At 36.9% G+C, this 15696-nt stretch overlaps 2 protein-coding genes across 3 annotated transcripts; one reads left to right on the top strand and one right to left on the bottom strand.

Annotated features, from left to right (window-relative positions):
- Nucleotides 1-2540: 2540 nt before the first annotated feature.
- On the bottom strand, nt 2541-8914 carry LOC133857875 (probable chlorophyll(ide) b reductase NYC1, chloroplastic). 2 transcript variants are annotated; one of them, XM_062293245.1, is made up of 10 exons: nt 8488-8914; nt 7030-7108; nt 6783-6918; nt 6239-6313; nt 5937-6132; nt 5326-5394; nt 4659-4798; nt 4369-4491; nt 3958-4150; nt 2541-3094 (listed from the first exon to the last, which is right to left on the bottom strand). In XM_062293245.1, the coding sequence occupies exons 1-10, from the start codon at nt 8848-8850 to the stop codon at nt 2909-2911; spliced, it is 1560 nt and encodes a 519-aa protein (XP_062149229.1). In that variant the 5' UTR covers nt 8851-8914; the 3' UTR covers nt 2541-2908. The 2 variants fall into 2 exon arrangements, with proteins under 2 accessions (XP_062149229.1, XP_062149228.1); XM_062293244.1 differs by having other exon boundaries at nt 8476-8913.
- Nucleotides 8915-11452: 2538 nt separating this feature from the next.
- Nucleotides 11453-15539, top strand: LOC133858107 (uncharacterized). The gene is made up of 7 exons (XM_062293555.1): nt 11453-11887; nt 12836-12946; nt 13098-13196; nt 13303-13413; nt 13505-13808; nt 14350-14489; nt 14617-15539. The coding sequence occupies exons 1-7, from the start codon at nt 11750-11752 to the stop codon at nt 15151-15153; spliced, it is 1440 nt and encodes a 479-aa protein (XP_062149539.1). The 5' UTR covers nt 11453-11749; the 3' UTR covers nt 15154-15539.
- Nucleotides 15540-15696: the final 157 nt, after the last annotated feature.

Below are 15696 nucleotides of genomic sequence, written 5' to 3' on the forward strand. Positions count from 1 at the left end.
TATCACATTAATGAAATGTGACTGTAGAAAGTAAATTATTTTTTTGACATACCTTGTTAACTTTTAAGTTCATTTTGATATTACATTAGGCTTTTTGTAAATCAAGTAAGTCATATTAACTAATTTTGCACCTTTTCCTTATTTTTTGTGTGTACTAATTGAGGTACTTGACGAGTTTATTCATTAAACTTGGAGGTTGACTCGATTGTTGAAATGAAGCAGAGGTGGTTGACAATGGCAAGTGGTGGCAGTAGAATTGACATTGACGACACACTGACAATGGTGATAACGGTTAACGATGACATTGGTGATAGTGGCCGATAAAGGTGACTATGGTGGCCATTAATAGTGGTGATTGTGGTGGCTTGAGAAGGTGGGCGGCTAGGTTGACGAAGGGCTGATAAATTAGTTAGGTAGGAAGAATGATAGGCAGAGGCAAATCAACTGGCCCCTGCTCTTCCTTTTCATTAAAATAAGATTTTTATAATCAAAAGCAACTTCTGTTATCCTATCAAAAGTTGTTTTTGATTAAAAATATTATTTTTTTAATAAAAAGGCCGGTTGGGAGCTGGTTGGTTTGCCCGCAACTATCATTTCCCGTTAGGCAGACTATGGGTTGATAAATTGAGCCAACTATGAGTTGTTAACTGGGCCGACTACGGATCACTTATCTAGGTTGACAATGGACCGATAACCTAGGTCACTATGGGCCACTAATTGGGCCAAATTGTGTTGACTTGGGCTGGTGAGAGAATACAATGAAGAGGATGAACGCGCATATAGCAGTATAGCACATGAGAAAGAGTCGAAAGACATGCATGTGTGGCATATGTGAAATGTGTGCAGACGAGTGCATGGCGTGTGCACAAGGCTGCACGAAATTTGCAACGTACAGTGCGTGAAGTGCGTGGGATGAAGAACCATACTCTAAACGGCAGATGCGGGGGGCCGGGTGTGTGGAGAGTGGCAGCCCAGAGTCAGAGTAGAGACACAAATAAGGAAATTTGAGGTGGTTTATCCTCAGAGACTTAAGTCCACCATTCTAATTCCTTCAAGGGCTACATTTAGATTTTATTGACTTATTGTGGTAATACATTGATAATGTTTATTAATTAATCGTATAAAGAGAGAGCTGGAATTGAAGCATGGTAATTAATTAGTTCACCCCATCCCATGGAATGTCCTCATCACTCATGAGTTATATATGCACACTTGGGATATTAGAGCAGTCGGAGCACGAGATGCGCACGTTCGATCTGGTGACTTATGTTGTTTGCATGTAAGCTTGACAAATTCCAGAAATGCAGAAAACACCCAGTTCTGACATGCCAAATGACACCGTTCAAGACTTCATGTAGCCATTTGGACCTTATTACAAGGTTTCACACACCGAAGTCCATCGGTTCCAAATGTAGGCATAATAAGGCCCCACTGTCCAGCCTTGCCTCTCCGAGATGAGCTGGTCGTGCCATCTCAAGGGGCAACCTCAACTGCAAGCCACTATGGTCTGTATTGTGTGTGGCATGCAAGTCCCTTTTGGCTGAATTTGGAGGCCGTCAAACCATTCTAGGTCATGTACGTGGTGGTTCAAACACCCTATTTGGCTGAATATGAGGCTGGCTGAACAACCCCAAAACTATGAGAGCATTTGACCATCTCTTTGGCTGAATATGGGGGTGGTTTGGGCTTTTAAGGGTAGTTCGGCCACCCCCTCCAACCGGTCTAGGGGTGGGTGAATCATCTTATAGCCTCAAAAGTGGTTTGACTACCTCCCTGACCAATTTAAATCACCCACAACATTTTGGCCTTTTTTCATTTTTTTTAATGTATATATATATATTTATAGACAGTTTATGAAACAAGACACATGTCATAGTATTATTGCTGCTAATGTTGCACATTGACGGTTTCATCTAAATTACAAACAAAAGTTCGGAGGAGGGAGTTGTTTGCCACTTATGCTTAATACAAGAAGTTTTAAGCCATTTTTTAAACCTTGTAGGAGTGTATTGCAATCGATGCGATGACAATGGCTGATTTTGTATTTTTCATTTAAAAATAATAATCTGTTACTTACGCCATTCTGCCCGTAATGTGAGTCTTCTATAGTTCTATTCACATTAAAAACATTTTTTTTTTTACCTGTCACATAAACATTATCCTATCAAGAGGCCCAAATATTCTAGAGGAAAAGAATGATACACTCCCTTATTTTAACAATGATGGCATTGGCCGCATATGCCGAGCAGTATCTATAATGAGTAATTTTAAAAGTTTTTTTTTGTGTTTCTATAAAAATGATATAACTTTTAAAATCGCGGATCAGAATCTAATAATGATCTATCACAAATCAAATGGTGATTTTAAAAGCCACATCATTTTTTAAGAAACACAAGAAAGACTTCTAAAATTATTCATTTATAATAGAACATAATGTTTTGCTTGCGAAAAGATCATTGTGATAGGATGTAGCGATAAAGAGAGAACAAAGAAAGAAGTTCTGACAGTCACTGTCAAAACGTTGGGGGCATGTACAAAGATGTCGAACGGGAATTTTATTTCATAATGAACTCAGAAGCATTACATATAACATAGAAACATTACATGCCTACGGAAACATCTCAATGAAATAAAATGCGTTTGTTTCTGTGTACATGCCCTAAACTTTTACAGGGCTCTTGTCCATGCATAGGTCGTTAAACATTTGGGATTATGGTTTAACCGACCCTCCTAATGGTTAAGTGAAGAATGTAGGGTATCGACTATAGAAACCACTAATCTGCTGTAAGTGTTGTATATATATATACTTGCCTTGCGATCCCAGGCATAGCAGTTGACCTCCCTCACTAAGAGCATTGCCCTGATGTACATGTTACTGATTCTTTCAGGCTGTAATTGTGCTTACAACTCACGTACCAGGAAATGTGCTGCCAGTGCTAGAAAGGATTATGAAGGCACAAACAACAGAAAGTGAGAAAACTGACACCCAAGTGTTCTCCGTGTACATCTCCGTTGCATCCGTAAAAGAAAACCGAGTGCGGTTTTCAGCCCAGTTACGGAGACGGTCTGCCTCCGCTGCATACAATGCCCTCCCCTGCAATGTATACTAAAATCAGCTTCTTCTTGGATCGCAATTAAGAGGCTGAAACTCAACCACTACAGATATGGCATCATCATCAAATAAATAATTCAATTACCAATATCAGACCAACGTGCAGTAAGCTCAAAAGGATATGATCCTGCTTAATACAAGAATATAATTGTAATCCAAGCAAAGAAGGGAGTGTGATGTATGTTTTGACTAAAGGAAGATTTGTGATGCTTACATGATTAAATAATTTCACCAAATGATTATGGAATATCTAAATATATATATATAAACTGACAATAAACAAAAATGTACATGCCTACTCAGTATATCGCACCACATCATATTTAGAATTGCCATATCAGCATATCCCTGATCTATCCCATGTATCCCAACCTATCTCCATGCTAATATAGGTATAATCATTTATGAGTATCTCAATGCCAGACAGTTGAATTTATTCGGTGGGAATGCACAAAAGAAGCAAAATATGATATCAGTAACTTAGAAATAGGATAGTAGCTAGACCCTGGGGTTTCATCGAATGTCATTAAACTTGTTGACTGGCCTGAACATGAATGACATCACCAGCTTAGGAGGCACAGCTAACTTACCACATCTAAGCAGCGAATATAGAAACAACGGAAAAAGAAAACAAATCTCACCTTCCTCTGCTCAAATTAGATTTAGAGGAATTAATGTAAGGATTCATTTATAAAGTCATCTAATGCACTCACATTCAACCATGAATGGTACTAGGTATTTTTTTTACAGTTGGTAACTTGATAAGAGACTCCTCTGGCTGTCAGAACTCATAGTTGAGCACCAGCAGGGAGTGTCGAATGCTTTCACAAAATAATGAAGATTACCTGGTCATCAAACCAGCGACCTCGTCGAAGCCATGCAGTGACTAAAGCAAGTAAGATCCTAGGAGGGGTCAAGTAACTGATTGCCTTTCCTGTTCCCTTTACAACCCGCATCCTTGGAACTAAAGTTCGAGCAACTGTTTCGGGAAGCTCACAGATGATGTTAAACATTTTCTTGTTTTGGATACTCGAGCCACTGCAAACCATAGAGAAGGAAAAGCAATGGACAAGGTATACAAGGTAAGTGAAATAGCTATAGATAGAAAAGAGATGCAACCTTCATATCTAAATGAAAGAATATAGAATTTATAAGAAATAGAAATGTGGCATTGAGGCCCATTAAGATGATATTATGAGAGGAACTCGAATGGCGCTGTAAGTGCATTGCAAAAAGCAGGAATGATTCCTATGTACCTGAGTAGCAGATCTGTAAGGACCATGCCCGGAGATGCTGTGTGCACCCCAACTTTGGACCGCTTGCACTCTTTCAACAGGGATGCTTGAAGCTGCCTCAGCCCACATTTGGTTGACCCATAGCTACAAGTCAAGCGATATAAATTAATGAATATCATCATCAACCATGAGAACTTGGAATAGTAACAACTTCCATGGGTCATTGAATAATGATTAGCTAAAACCAGGTTAAAGTTTTCACCTCTGCTCACTACGGAATAAACTTAGCTTCCATGGTAATATAAACTTACACAGCTGTTAGAGGGGTACTAGATCCCCCAGAGCCCGCACCATCCATGTTAAATATGTGTCCCCCACTAGCTTGGTTCTTCATCACTTGCATGGCTTCCCGAGTGCAAAGGAGAGAGCCAACCAGGTTTGTTGAGACAATCTAGCATAATTAGGAGAGGTAAGAGGCAAATCAATTCAAGCAATAAGGTAAAACCACTCATACTGAAATGTGTAAATTACCATGATATATTGGTAGGACAATTTTAGGCTAACTATACAATAAAATGAATAAATATTCTTAGTTAAGTACTTTGAATCATAATATTTAGATGTGTGAGGATGTCATCCCTGTCTTCTTTAAGTCACACAGAGATGCATAGTGGAGGAGGAGGAGGGGGAGGGGAGGTGTTGGTGGTTGAAGATACTTCTCAACATTAGGTCATTGTATCAAAGTATGAAGCTTGTCTAAAAACAAGTAGTGATTCAAACAATGGAAATCATCCATATTTAGAATCAAATCCTATATCAAACAGGTGGTGATTCAATACAATAGCTCCTAGTATTTCCAAAGTTAGTTTTCTGAGAGGACTTCCTGTACTTAAAGTACACCTACATGCACATACAAGAGAAACTTCTCAAACACCAGATCTATCAAAACAAATCAATAACTATTTCATATATGAATACCTGTCTAATATCTTCATCAGAAAACTGCAGCAATGGTCTAAAACCTTTATTTGTGCCAGCATTGTTTATCTGCCAAAGAATGGAAATACAAATGGAATATCTCAGTAATTGGGAGAATATTACAAACCATGACACATTAAATACAACAGGAACTAGAGGTTGAATAGGATAAATAGAGACAAGGATAAAATATAGGCATTATTATCAAATCAACATCGCCAATCCACAAAAAGCATAAACCTCATCATAATAAGATATTGCTACCCAATTTATTTGAAACTCATCATAAATGAAAAACGAAAGTATTGTTTCATCTCACTTTTCATCTCATGCAAGTCTGAACAACATGATCATATGGGAGATGCCATCAAAAAGTGTCAAGCATTTTGAGTTTTGACAGAAAAAAGGTAACAATCTGACAGTTGACAGCCATGACCATCATGCCGTAAGAAGTTTCAATCTTTTGAAATTTGACCAAACAAGCATTTGCAAAAGCAACAGCAACATGCATAGTCCAAATAAAAAGGACCTGTTATATACCATCTTCAGTAACAACAGCAACTGGTGAGTGGTTAGCAACAAGCATCAATTGAAAAAGGTGAGTCACTCACCCAAATGTTGATAGAACCAAGTTCCTCAACAGCAAAGTTTGCCAACTTCTGTACATCATCAGGGTCACAAACATTACATGCAATGCCTACCACTTTTGCACGTTGCAGCTTTGTCTTGGACGAGCCACCCACAGTGGTTACACATTCCTTTAGGTTCTCTTCAAGCTCTTTGACAATCATATCTACAGACTCAGGGCTGCCTTCACAAGATCCATTAATGGAAGCAGCGTTGTGAGTGACAACTGTGTTGAAATTATAGGCACATTATAGAACTAAACCAATATCCTAATTCTGAATACCACCTGCGAGAAGCGACAACCACCCGATCTCCAGAAAGAAGAAATTCACGAGCAAGCGCTTTTCCCAGTCCCCTTGTACTGTACCAGACAGTTAAAACATGCAATAACATAAAATTGATATTTTTTCCATTATCAATAACCCATGGGAGCACATCTATCCAAACTGTGATTATACCCAAGTAAATGATCCCAAGTCACAGGATCAGGTGAGCTAACAGATTGAATAAAGAAACATCCACACATGCATTTTTAAGCATCAACATCAGATCACATAAAGTAAAGCTTTCAATCTCTAACTACTCTATACGTGAAAAATTGGAAAACTTTCATGATAATTTGACATCGCTGAGCCCCCGCCCCCAACACATGTACAAAATTTGAAAGTACGTAAGGATGAGGCTTTGGCACTGGTCAGCATTGAGCATTGATCATAGGGTACTCCATTTAACAAAATGCATGAGAAATATGGTTTAAAACTACTTGTAGAAGTAAAACCGATCACATTTTCAAGTCCAAGGAGAGAGACAGAAAGTGAGGGAGAGATCACCTTCCAGTTATGACAACATTACGTGGACCAGCACGATAATGTTCCTCTAAAACCATGTTAGCACCTATCATGGTTCCAATAATAATTCCTCCAAGCCAGCTATACCAAATCAAAGTGTCCATCTGACTGTCTCCACCTTCAAAAAATCAAACACAATTGAATTCTTGAGTATATATGAAGAATTCACCGATGTTTTTACCTTATATCAATAAATGCAATCTCACAATCAGAGTGCATATTCGCTAACCTGACATCTGAAATCCAATTGCAAGTATCACTCCAGTGCTCATCATGGTTATAATATATCTTCCCACTTGGATGGCAATCTAGTTGTGAGAAAGAAAATTAATGTTACAGCCGAAATATACTCACCAATCAGATTAAGCACATATAACTTAATCAGCAAACCTTATAGCTTAAAATCATCATTGACCAAAAATTAAATAAATAGAAGGCAACTAAACAAAGCTTGGTGAAATTCACCAATTCTAATTAGTAAAACAAAAACAAGATACAGATTCTTGAGCTTTTATTGTTCAAGGCTGCTTGGTAAAAGTTTTGAGAAGTGATTTGGATTTTGAAAAAGGTAAAAAATTGAAAATTGATTTGTTAAGGGCCGCATTTGAAAAAAAGTGTTATATGTAGAGTCCACAAATGAAAATTGGTTTGGTAAAATTTTGAGAAGTGTTTTTGAAAAACCAGAAAATTGAGAAATATTTTTACAAAATAAAATAATAATAATTAAAAAAAAAAAAAAAAGATTCTTGCTCCACGGGTGGTATTGATCTGGCCGCCACAACACCACCCAAATTTTTTTTTTATTATACATGTAATCAGCATCCTTACATCTGAAAAAAAAAAATGTGCATGAAAAAAACCTTTCTAAAAGAAATATAATATTATTATTATTTTTAGAAATATTTTGTTTTTGTGAAGAGTTGTTGTTTGTTTTGAGAAGTGAGTGGTAGGAGTCAGGTCTGAAAATTCATTTGGTTAACTAATATTTGAAATGAGTTTTCAACGTTTGAAAAGGCAAAAAAAAAAAAAAGATTTTGAAACTTTTATCATACAAGCATAAGTGAGCGAAGAAAAATAAATATTAGGCTCCAATATGCGGAAAGTTTCATTTTGGGAGAACTTCACTTAAGGGTATCGAACTATTGCCATTTTTTTCACTTTAGGTACCTGAACTTCAAAACGTCTCAAACTAGGGTATCCATTTTTCAAAACGTCTCGATAACAAGTTTTCCGTTAGAATTGACCGTTAAATCTTGTCAAAATTTTTAAAATACCCCTATTTTTTTTAGAAAAAAAAATTGCCAGAATTTAAGTATCGAATAGAATGTAACGGAATTTGCAAAAGTACCCATGCCTAAATCTTAGAAAAATTTTATAATTTTTTTTAAAAAAAATATAAACGTAAGGGTATTTTGAAAATTTTGATAAGATTAAACAACAAATCCTAACGGAGTACCTGTTATTGAGACGTATATACCTTAACCGAAATTCTCCCTTTCATTTCCCTTCTCTAACATTTGGATTGGATGGCAACAAAAGGAATGGAAACTCAATCTAACATATACACTCATAAATTTGCAGAATTACTCACTATCAGATCTCGAATTCAACTACAAATTCCACTAAATAAATAAAGAATACTTAAACATAATGAAACAAATCGTTAAAAGCTCACCGAAGAGAATACCTCCTCCACCTTGGCCAGAGCGTTGCTATACTCATCACCATGAGCCAAACTAAAACTACCCAAGATAGTAGTCTTCAAAGAGCTCCAAAACCCACTTCCCCTTTGAAGCTTAGCCTCAATTTCCTTCAAATCCCCACACTTTCTCGCACTTTCCACCTCCTTCTCCTCCGCTCCCCCTCCCTCCCCAGTCCTAAACGACCTGCACTGTTTCAAACACAACCCATCACGCCCACGGCGTCGTCCCAACCCGGTCTGGCATAAACCCGGTCCGAGCACGACTGGCTGGCCAGTCCTTCCGTGGTCCTTGAAGCTCAAGTGTTCCAATCTTTGTGGGAAAATGTGAAGCCTCGTGACTGTGGCCATGGCTGCTATGGACTGAGGATAGCCCAGAGGCCAGAGTTGATGTAAAAATTTAAGCGTTCCAAAATATCTGGGGGTGTTTCCCGTTTTGTACTTTTTTTTTTTAAAAAAAAAAAATGGTTTTGTAAAATAAAAAATGAATAAAATATAGGGAGAGAAAGAATTCGGAAGAGATCTAGGAAGGTGGACTGTGACGACCACACGTTCAAGCAACCTCATCTCCAAGTGTAAATGTTACACGTGGCCTTATTGGTTCGCTTCAGCGGGTCAGTTGGGAAGGTGATGCTTGTACGTACAATTAGCTCCCTAATCAGTTTCTCTCTTTTTGGAAACAAGCTTCCTGATTAGTTGAGTGAACTAATTGGTAACTACTTAAAGTACTAGCTCCCAGGATCTCAAAGAAACGAAAAATAAAAACACTCTTCCTAAATTGCAATGCTATGAAATATTTTTATTAATTTTAAAAATTGATGTGATTTTTTAAAATTATTATTAAAATAAAATTATAAATTTAATAATTATTTTAAAAATCACGTCAGTTTGAGAAGAATTTTTTTTTTTTTTTTTTTTTTTTTTTTTTTTTTTTTTTTTAACATTACTTCTACCCACCAAGAGTTGTTTAAATAAAAATAAAAAAAATGGAGGGGGGGACATTATGACGAGAAGTCTCTCGTGCGTTTCTCAAAAAATAATATGACTTTTAAAATTTTCATTGAGCTTGTGATTGATTACTATTAAATTATGATCAAGTCGTGATTTTAAAAGCCACATCATTATTGGAGTGACACAATAATGACAAAAAAGTAACTTCTATAATTACTGAAATTATGAGTAATTCTATAAGTCTCTAATGTGTCCCTAAAAAAATGACTTGGAGTTTAAAATCACAACTTGATCAAAATTCAATAATGATTAATCACAAATCCAATAGTAATTTTAAAAGTCACATCATTATTGGAGGGACACAAGAGAAAGACTTTTAGCATTACTCGACTTTCATTGCTTTGCATTTGTCTTTTGTTTGGTTGCTATGATGAGTAATTCTAAAAGTCTCTCATGTGTCACTCTTGTATCCTTAAAAAAATGAGATGACTTTTAAAATCACTATTTGATTAAAATTCAATAACAATCAATAACAAGTCCAATAGTAATTTTAAAAGCCACCTAATTTTTTTAGGAATACAAAAGTAACACTGACACAAGAAGAATTTCTAGCATAGTAGTGAATAAATTTTGAAAAATAAGCCCCAAAGGCCGAACTTCAAGGCCTATAACAGGCTGGACTGAAGGATCCAAAAAGACTCGAGACGGGCAAACTGGGCTCACTAACATGATGGGCCCAAACTTGCAAAATAAAAGCCCACCCTAGTCTAATCTACCAGTACTGGATTTGCACTACATCGGCAGTAGCTAGCCAGTGTGACATGTGTCGATTTCGTCCACTTTTATTGGTGCGTTTGTTGTCAATTTCCGATGACAACGTCGGTTTAGTTGTAATCTTGGGATTACATGCAAAGCTGTTGAGGCAATTTATAATAAATCTCAATAAAGACTTAATAAAAATAATAATAATAATAATAATATTTTTGAGGTCGTTCACTGTAACTGAGTTATTTTTTTTAGGTTTAATTTCGACAGCCAGGCACCCTTCTGTACATGGATTTAGTGAAAACCAACCATTGTTACATATCTTGCTCGGGTATAAAGTACATGGATATAGTGAACAGCATTGTTACATAATTTGACAGCATATATTGTTGAATAAAACAACCAAACAATACATAAAATAGATAAATATATGTCAAACAATAATGTGTCCCCTTGTCGACTGCATCTTGATATAAGCGTATTAGAGAGCTGCATCATGAATCGCATGGCATGATGCAATATGAGTATTATTTAGGAGTTTACTAAAAATTCTTTTACAAACTGACATGTTAATTAATAATTCATAAAATGATTAAGAAAAAATTATTAGTTATTAGCTGACTTATTAATTATATATTCTTAAGAATAAATTTATTCTTCACATTAATTTTATCACACTTTCTCACTAGTGAGTTGAATAGCCATTTGAAAAAACAAAACTTTCTACTTTTCATTGTTCATGTCACGCCAACGATGTGAAGTGAGTGTGATAAAATAAGTGTGAAGGGTAGCCATATGACCCATATCACATTTATTGATATGACGTGTTTTAAGTGACTTATGCTTTTGATCTGTTAAGTGGTTGATATGGAAAGCGTTTTAAAATACATCATATCAGTCGGTATGATATAAGTATGATAAATGAGTACGAAGAGCTATAATAATTTTATAGCATCTAGTATGGGTGTGATAGGGATATGATTGGCTCACAACCCCTTTACACAACTCCCTCACAACCCCACTCACAATGGTGTGGGGCCCACATACATGAGCCTCACACCATTATGAGTGGAGGTTGTGAGGGAGTTGTGATGGAGTTGTAGTTTTATCATTTTTCATGGAGGGATTGGGTATGATTGGCTTGGTTGCAACTGCAGTGGCAAATGAGGATTAGCATAAAAAAATCCAATCTCAAAACAAGCAGATTGTTTTAAACGTTACTTAATTGGTAGTTAATTGTCGAAGGCAGCTGGCACCTGCCAGAGTCCCGCAGAAAGCAGGGGGTGTTCGAATCATTGTGAAGAAAGTGAGCAGAATTTTTAGACAAGTCTCGGTGGTGGTCAGATTAGGACGCGGGAGAGTCGGACCGCGGGGTGAGCTTCTGCTTCATCTCCGCGCTAACCGCCAAAGGCTCCGACACAATAAAAGGAAAAAATAAAAATAAAAGAGAGCACACTGCCTCTCAAAGCTCTCTCTTTCCGTTTCTCTTCGCTTCTTCTTGTATTGGAGAGGCGTTGGGAGGCAATTTGTAGGGATGCAGAGGACACAGGATCAGCGGTTGAGATCTGCCAAGCCAACCACCATTCATGGCTACGCCCAGTTCGGGGACCTTCTTGGGTTTCAGAGGCTACTCCGAGGGAACCCGTCGCTTCTCAACGAAAGAAACCCCGTCGTAAGATCTCATTCTCTATTTATATAATTGTTTTTCTTTTATAATTTTTTCAAGAATTCAATTCTTTTGTGGGCGTTCATTTTGATGGGTGTTGTTTGAAGGACTTTGTTTAATGGGTTTTGTGTTATGTACATCTTTAAGTTTGTTTGTGAATTGGGTTGTGAAATTGATCGAATTTGGACCCATTTGAGTCATATGCTTGACCAACCTATACTATGATCTGGGTGACTGAATTTTGGTGGGTAGGGAATGTTGATTAGTTTCTTAAGGAAATCGAGACTGTCATTGCCTAACGCCAGGGAAAAAAAAAAAAAAGAGGAAAAAAAAGCATTGTTCTTTTTTATTTATTTATTTGGCAGGGTCTATGTAGATATAGTGTAGTTGAATTTGGAGACGAAAGAAGCACTAAATTGATGTTTTAACGAGATCAAGGACAGAGATGGAAATGGATCTCAATTGACAATTGTACACAATTCGGCTGGGGATGAATTTCCTATCGGTGTGCATTGAGCCTTTACATTCTGTTATCTAATCAATGTTATTCTTTTCAATCAAGTTTATATAATGTTTTATGTGATGGTGGCATAGATTTGGTTTAATTAGACTAGAGAAGCTGTCAATGCTGAATAAGGGGTGTAGAGATATGAAGTATGAGCACGCTTTAGAATAGGTAGGATGAACACCGAACAAATGATTAGTAATTTCAGCAAATGTTGGAGTGGAAAGAACGGATAATGGGGAGTGATGGTGTTGGTAAAAAGATAAAAAAAAATGAGCTAGGATTTACTTTGCTTTTAGGTTTTTCTTTCACTTTTATGTATTTTTGCTTCTATTTTTTGGAGTTCAATACATCATGTATATTATCTTCGTTTCTGAATTCCTGAATCTGCTTGTATACGAAGTTTTTTGTCTTTAATTCAATGCCTCATTTTCTTTGCTTTATTACAGATGGCACAGACGCCTCTTCATGTTTCTGCTGGTTACAACAGTGCTGAGATAGTTAAATTTCTTCTTGATTGGCAAGGGCCAGATAAGGTTGAGTTGGAAGCCAAGAACATGGTAGGTAAAATTAATGTGGTTTTTTTTCTTATTCCATTGGCAAAAATGTTGATAATCTAGATTGTTTTGACACTTGGGATTTATATAAGCTTTTGGTCATGACTTATTGGTCTTTTTATTGTTCTTGACGTTAACTTGTTGTGCTTTGCAGTATGGAGAAACTCCATTGCACATGGCAGCAAAGAATGGGTGCAGTGATGCTGCAAGATTGCTTCTTGCTCATGGTGCTTTTGTTGAAGCAAATGCAAATGTGCTTTTCTCTTGTCAATATATGATCCACTTTAAAGAATAATTAGAATGGGATTTGGATGTGTTCTGATTGTAAAATCTTTTCTTTTCCTGTCTTACTAATGCAGAATGGAATGACGCCATTACATCTTGCTGTTTGGTACTCACTTCGAGCTGAAGACTGCTCAACTGTCAAGACATTGCTCGAGTACAATGCTGATTGCAGTGCTAAGGATAATGTAATGTACCGTGGACTGCAATTGCTTTCTGTAATTTCAGCTTAGTGAAAAAATGGAAATAATCATAGTTGGCGTAAACTTTGAACTGCAGGAGGGCATGACTCCTCTAAATCATCTTTCACAAGGCCCAGGAAGTGAAAAGTTGCGGGAACTATTGCACTGGCATCTTGAAGAGCAGCGAAAGAGAAGAGCAATTGAAGCGTGCAGCGAAACTAAAGCCAAGATGAATGAACTTGAAAATGAAATATCAAAAGTAGTAGGTTTGCATGAGCTGAAGACACAACTACGAAAGTGGGCAAAGGGAATGCTTTTGGATGAGAGGCGTAGGGCTCTTGGGCTGAAAGTTGGCACCAGAAGACCCCCACATATGGCGTTCCTTGGCAATCCCGGAACAGGTAGTATCTGGCAAGATTGTCTCTGGCTCGTGATGAATATTTCTTTATTTTCTGTCAACACTGCTAAATTCTTGTTTATTTTGCCATGCTACTTGCTTACTGTATTTGGAAGACAATCTTATTACAAATCGTTAACATTGTAAAAACCATGTTCTCTAGGCATCTTGTTTTAATTGTGTAAATTAACTATATGTCTATATAATCCATTTCTGATGCAGAAACAAAGTGAACTTCTTGAGTTGATTTGTTAAAAGCCTTATCCAAACTCTTCAGAGTCAAATAAGTTACCCACCCAATTCTTAATTTGTTTACATATCAAATGTGTGTAGTTAATATTATTATTTTTTTCCTGTAACCACGATAAATTTATTTATTTATATATGTCTTCCAAGAGATTTAACTGCTGCTTTGATGTGTAAAAGAAAGTTATAAATACACATATAATTGATTGATTGTCTTTCTACTATTTCTGAAGATGTCAGTTTGCTGTATCTTGTTTGATCAACTAGCAAAGCAAGATGATTAATATTATATTCCACAGGTAAGACTATGGTAGCTCGAATCCTTGGAAGATTACTCCATATGGTGGGAATTTTACCGACTGACAAGGTAACAGAAGTACAGCGGACTGATTTGGTTGGAGAGTTTGTTGGTCATACTGGGCCGAAAACTAGGAGGAAGGTACGCCACTGGGCTTTCTCAATTTATATTCTTAGGTTCTCTCTCTCTCTCTCTCCCTCTCTCTTCCCAGCAAAGACAAGTTTGAATATGTTACTGTCACAAACTAATAATAGAACACTGTGCACAGATTAAAGATGCAGAAGGAGGAATTCTTTTTGTGGATGAAGCATATCGACTGATACCTATGCAGAAGGCTGACGATAAGGACTATGGATTGGAGGCCTTAGAAGAGATTATGTCCGTCATGGACAGTGGAAAAGTTGTGGTCATATTTGCTGGGTACAGTGAACCAATGAAGCGTGTGATTGCTTCTAACGAAGGCTTCTGCAGACGGGTGACCAAGTTTTTCTATTTTAATGACTTCAGTTCAGAAGAACTAGCCAAGATTCTCCATATCAAGATGAATAATCAAGTAGAGGATAGCTTGTTGTATGGATTTAAGTTACACCCTTCTTGCACTGAAGAAGCTGTGGCAGCAATGATACAGAGAGAAACAACAGAAAAGCTGCGTAAGGAGATGAATGGTGGTTTAGTGGATCCAATGCTAGTTAATGCTAGAGAGTATTTGGACCTTAGGCTCAGTTTTGACTGTATAGACACAGATGAACTTCGTACTATTACCCTTGAGGATTTAGAAGCAGGTCTACGGCTGTTTTCACAATGAGATAGGTATTGGGTAACCTTAGTCCTTAGACAAGAAAAACTCAGCATCATGTTCTTGGCATCTTGACATGATTTCTTCAAATTAAATCAGAAAGATTTATATCATATGCCTTTCACCGTCTCTGCAACTCTTAAGGATGAGTTGCATTTACTGCCAAAGATTCAGAAGCAGGAGGCATCAGTAGTATCACCATCTGGCAGGCCTATTTCCAATGAATTTTTTTATACCTTTGGTCTTTGTAATTGAGAATTTCACAGTTTATGTCAATGGCGCTTGGGATCTTTTCTGGGTGGGGTTCTATTAAATTCATTGTTTTGATTTATTGACATGTGGTCAGCAATAAACTTCTTTTACAGTATGAGATTTTTGTTGTCATTCGATGGATAGTTAATTCTTCAAACTTTGAAATTTTGAATACACATTGTTTTGTCAATCATTCAGCTGAATAATAAGATATTGCGCGCTGTTCATTCGTTTGTCTTCCACTTCCTCATGCTTAACTAATTTTTCTTCTCATGGCTGGTTTTAGTTTTCTCGACTGCA

The sequence above is a fragment of the Alnus glutinosa genome, chromosome 14 (genome assembly GCF_958979055.1).
Source record: "Alnus glutinosa chromosome 14, dhAlnGlut1.1, whole genome shotgun sequence".
Lineage (NCBI taxonomy): Eukaryota > Viridiplantae > Streptophyta > Magnoliopsida > Fagales > Betulaceae > Alnus > Alnus glutinosa.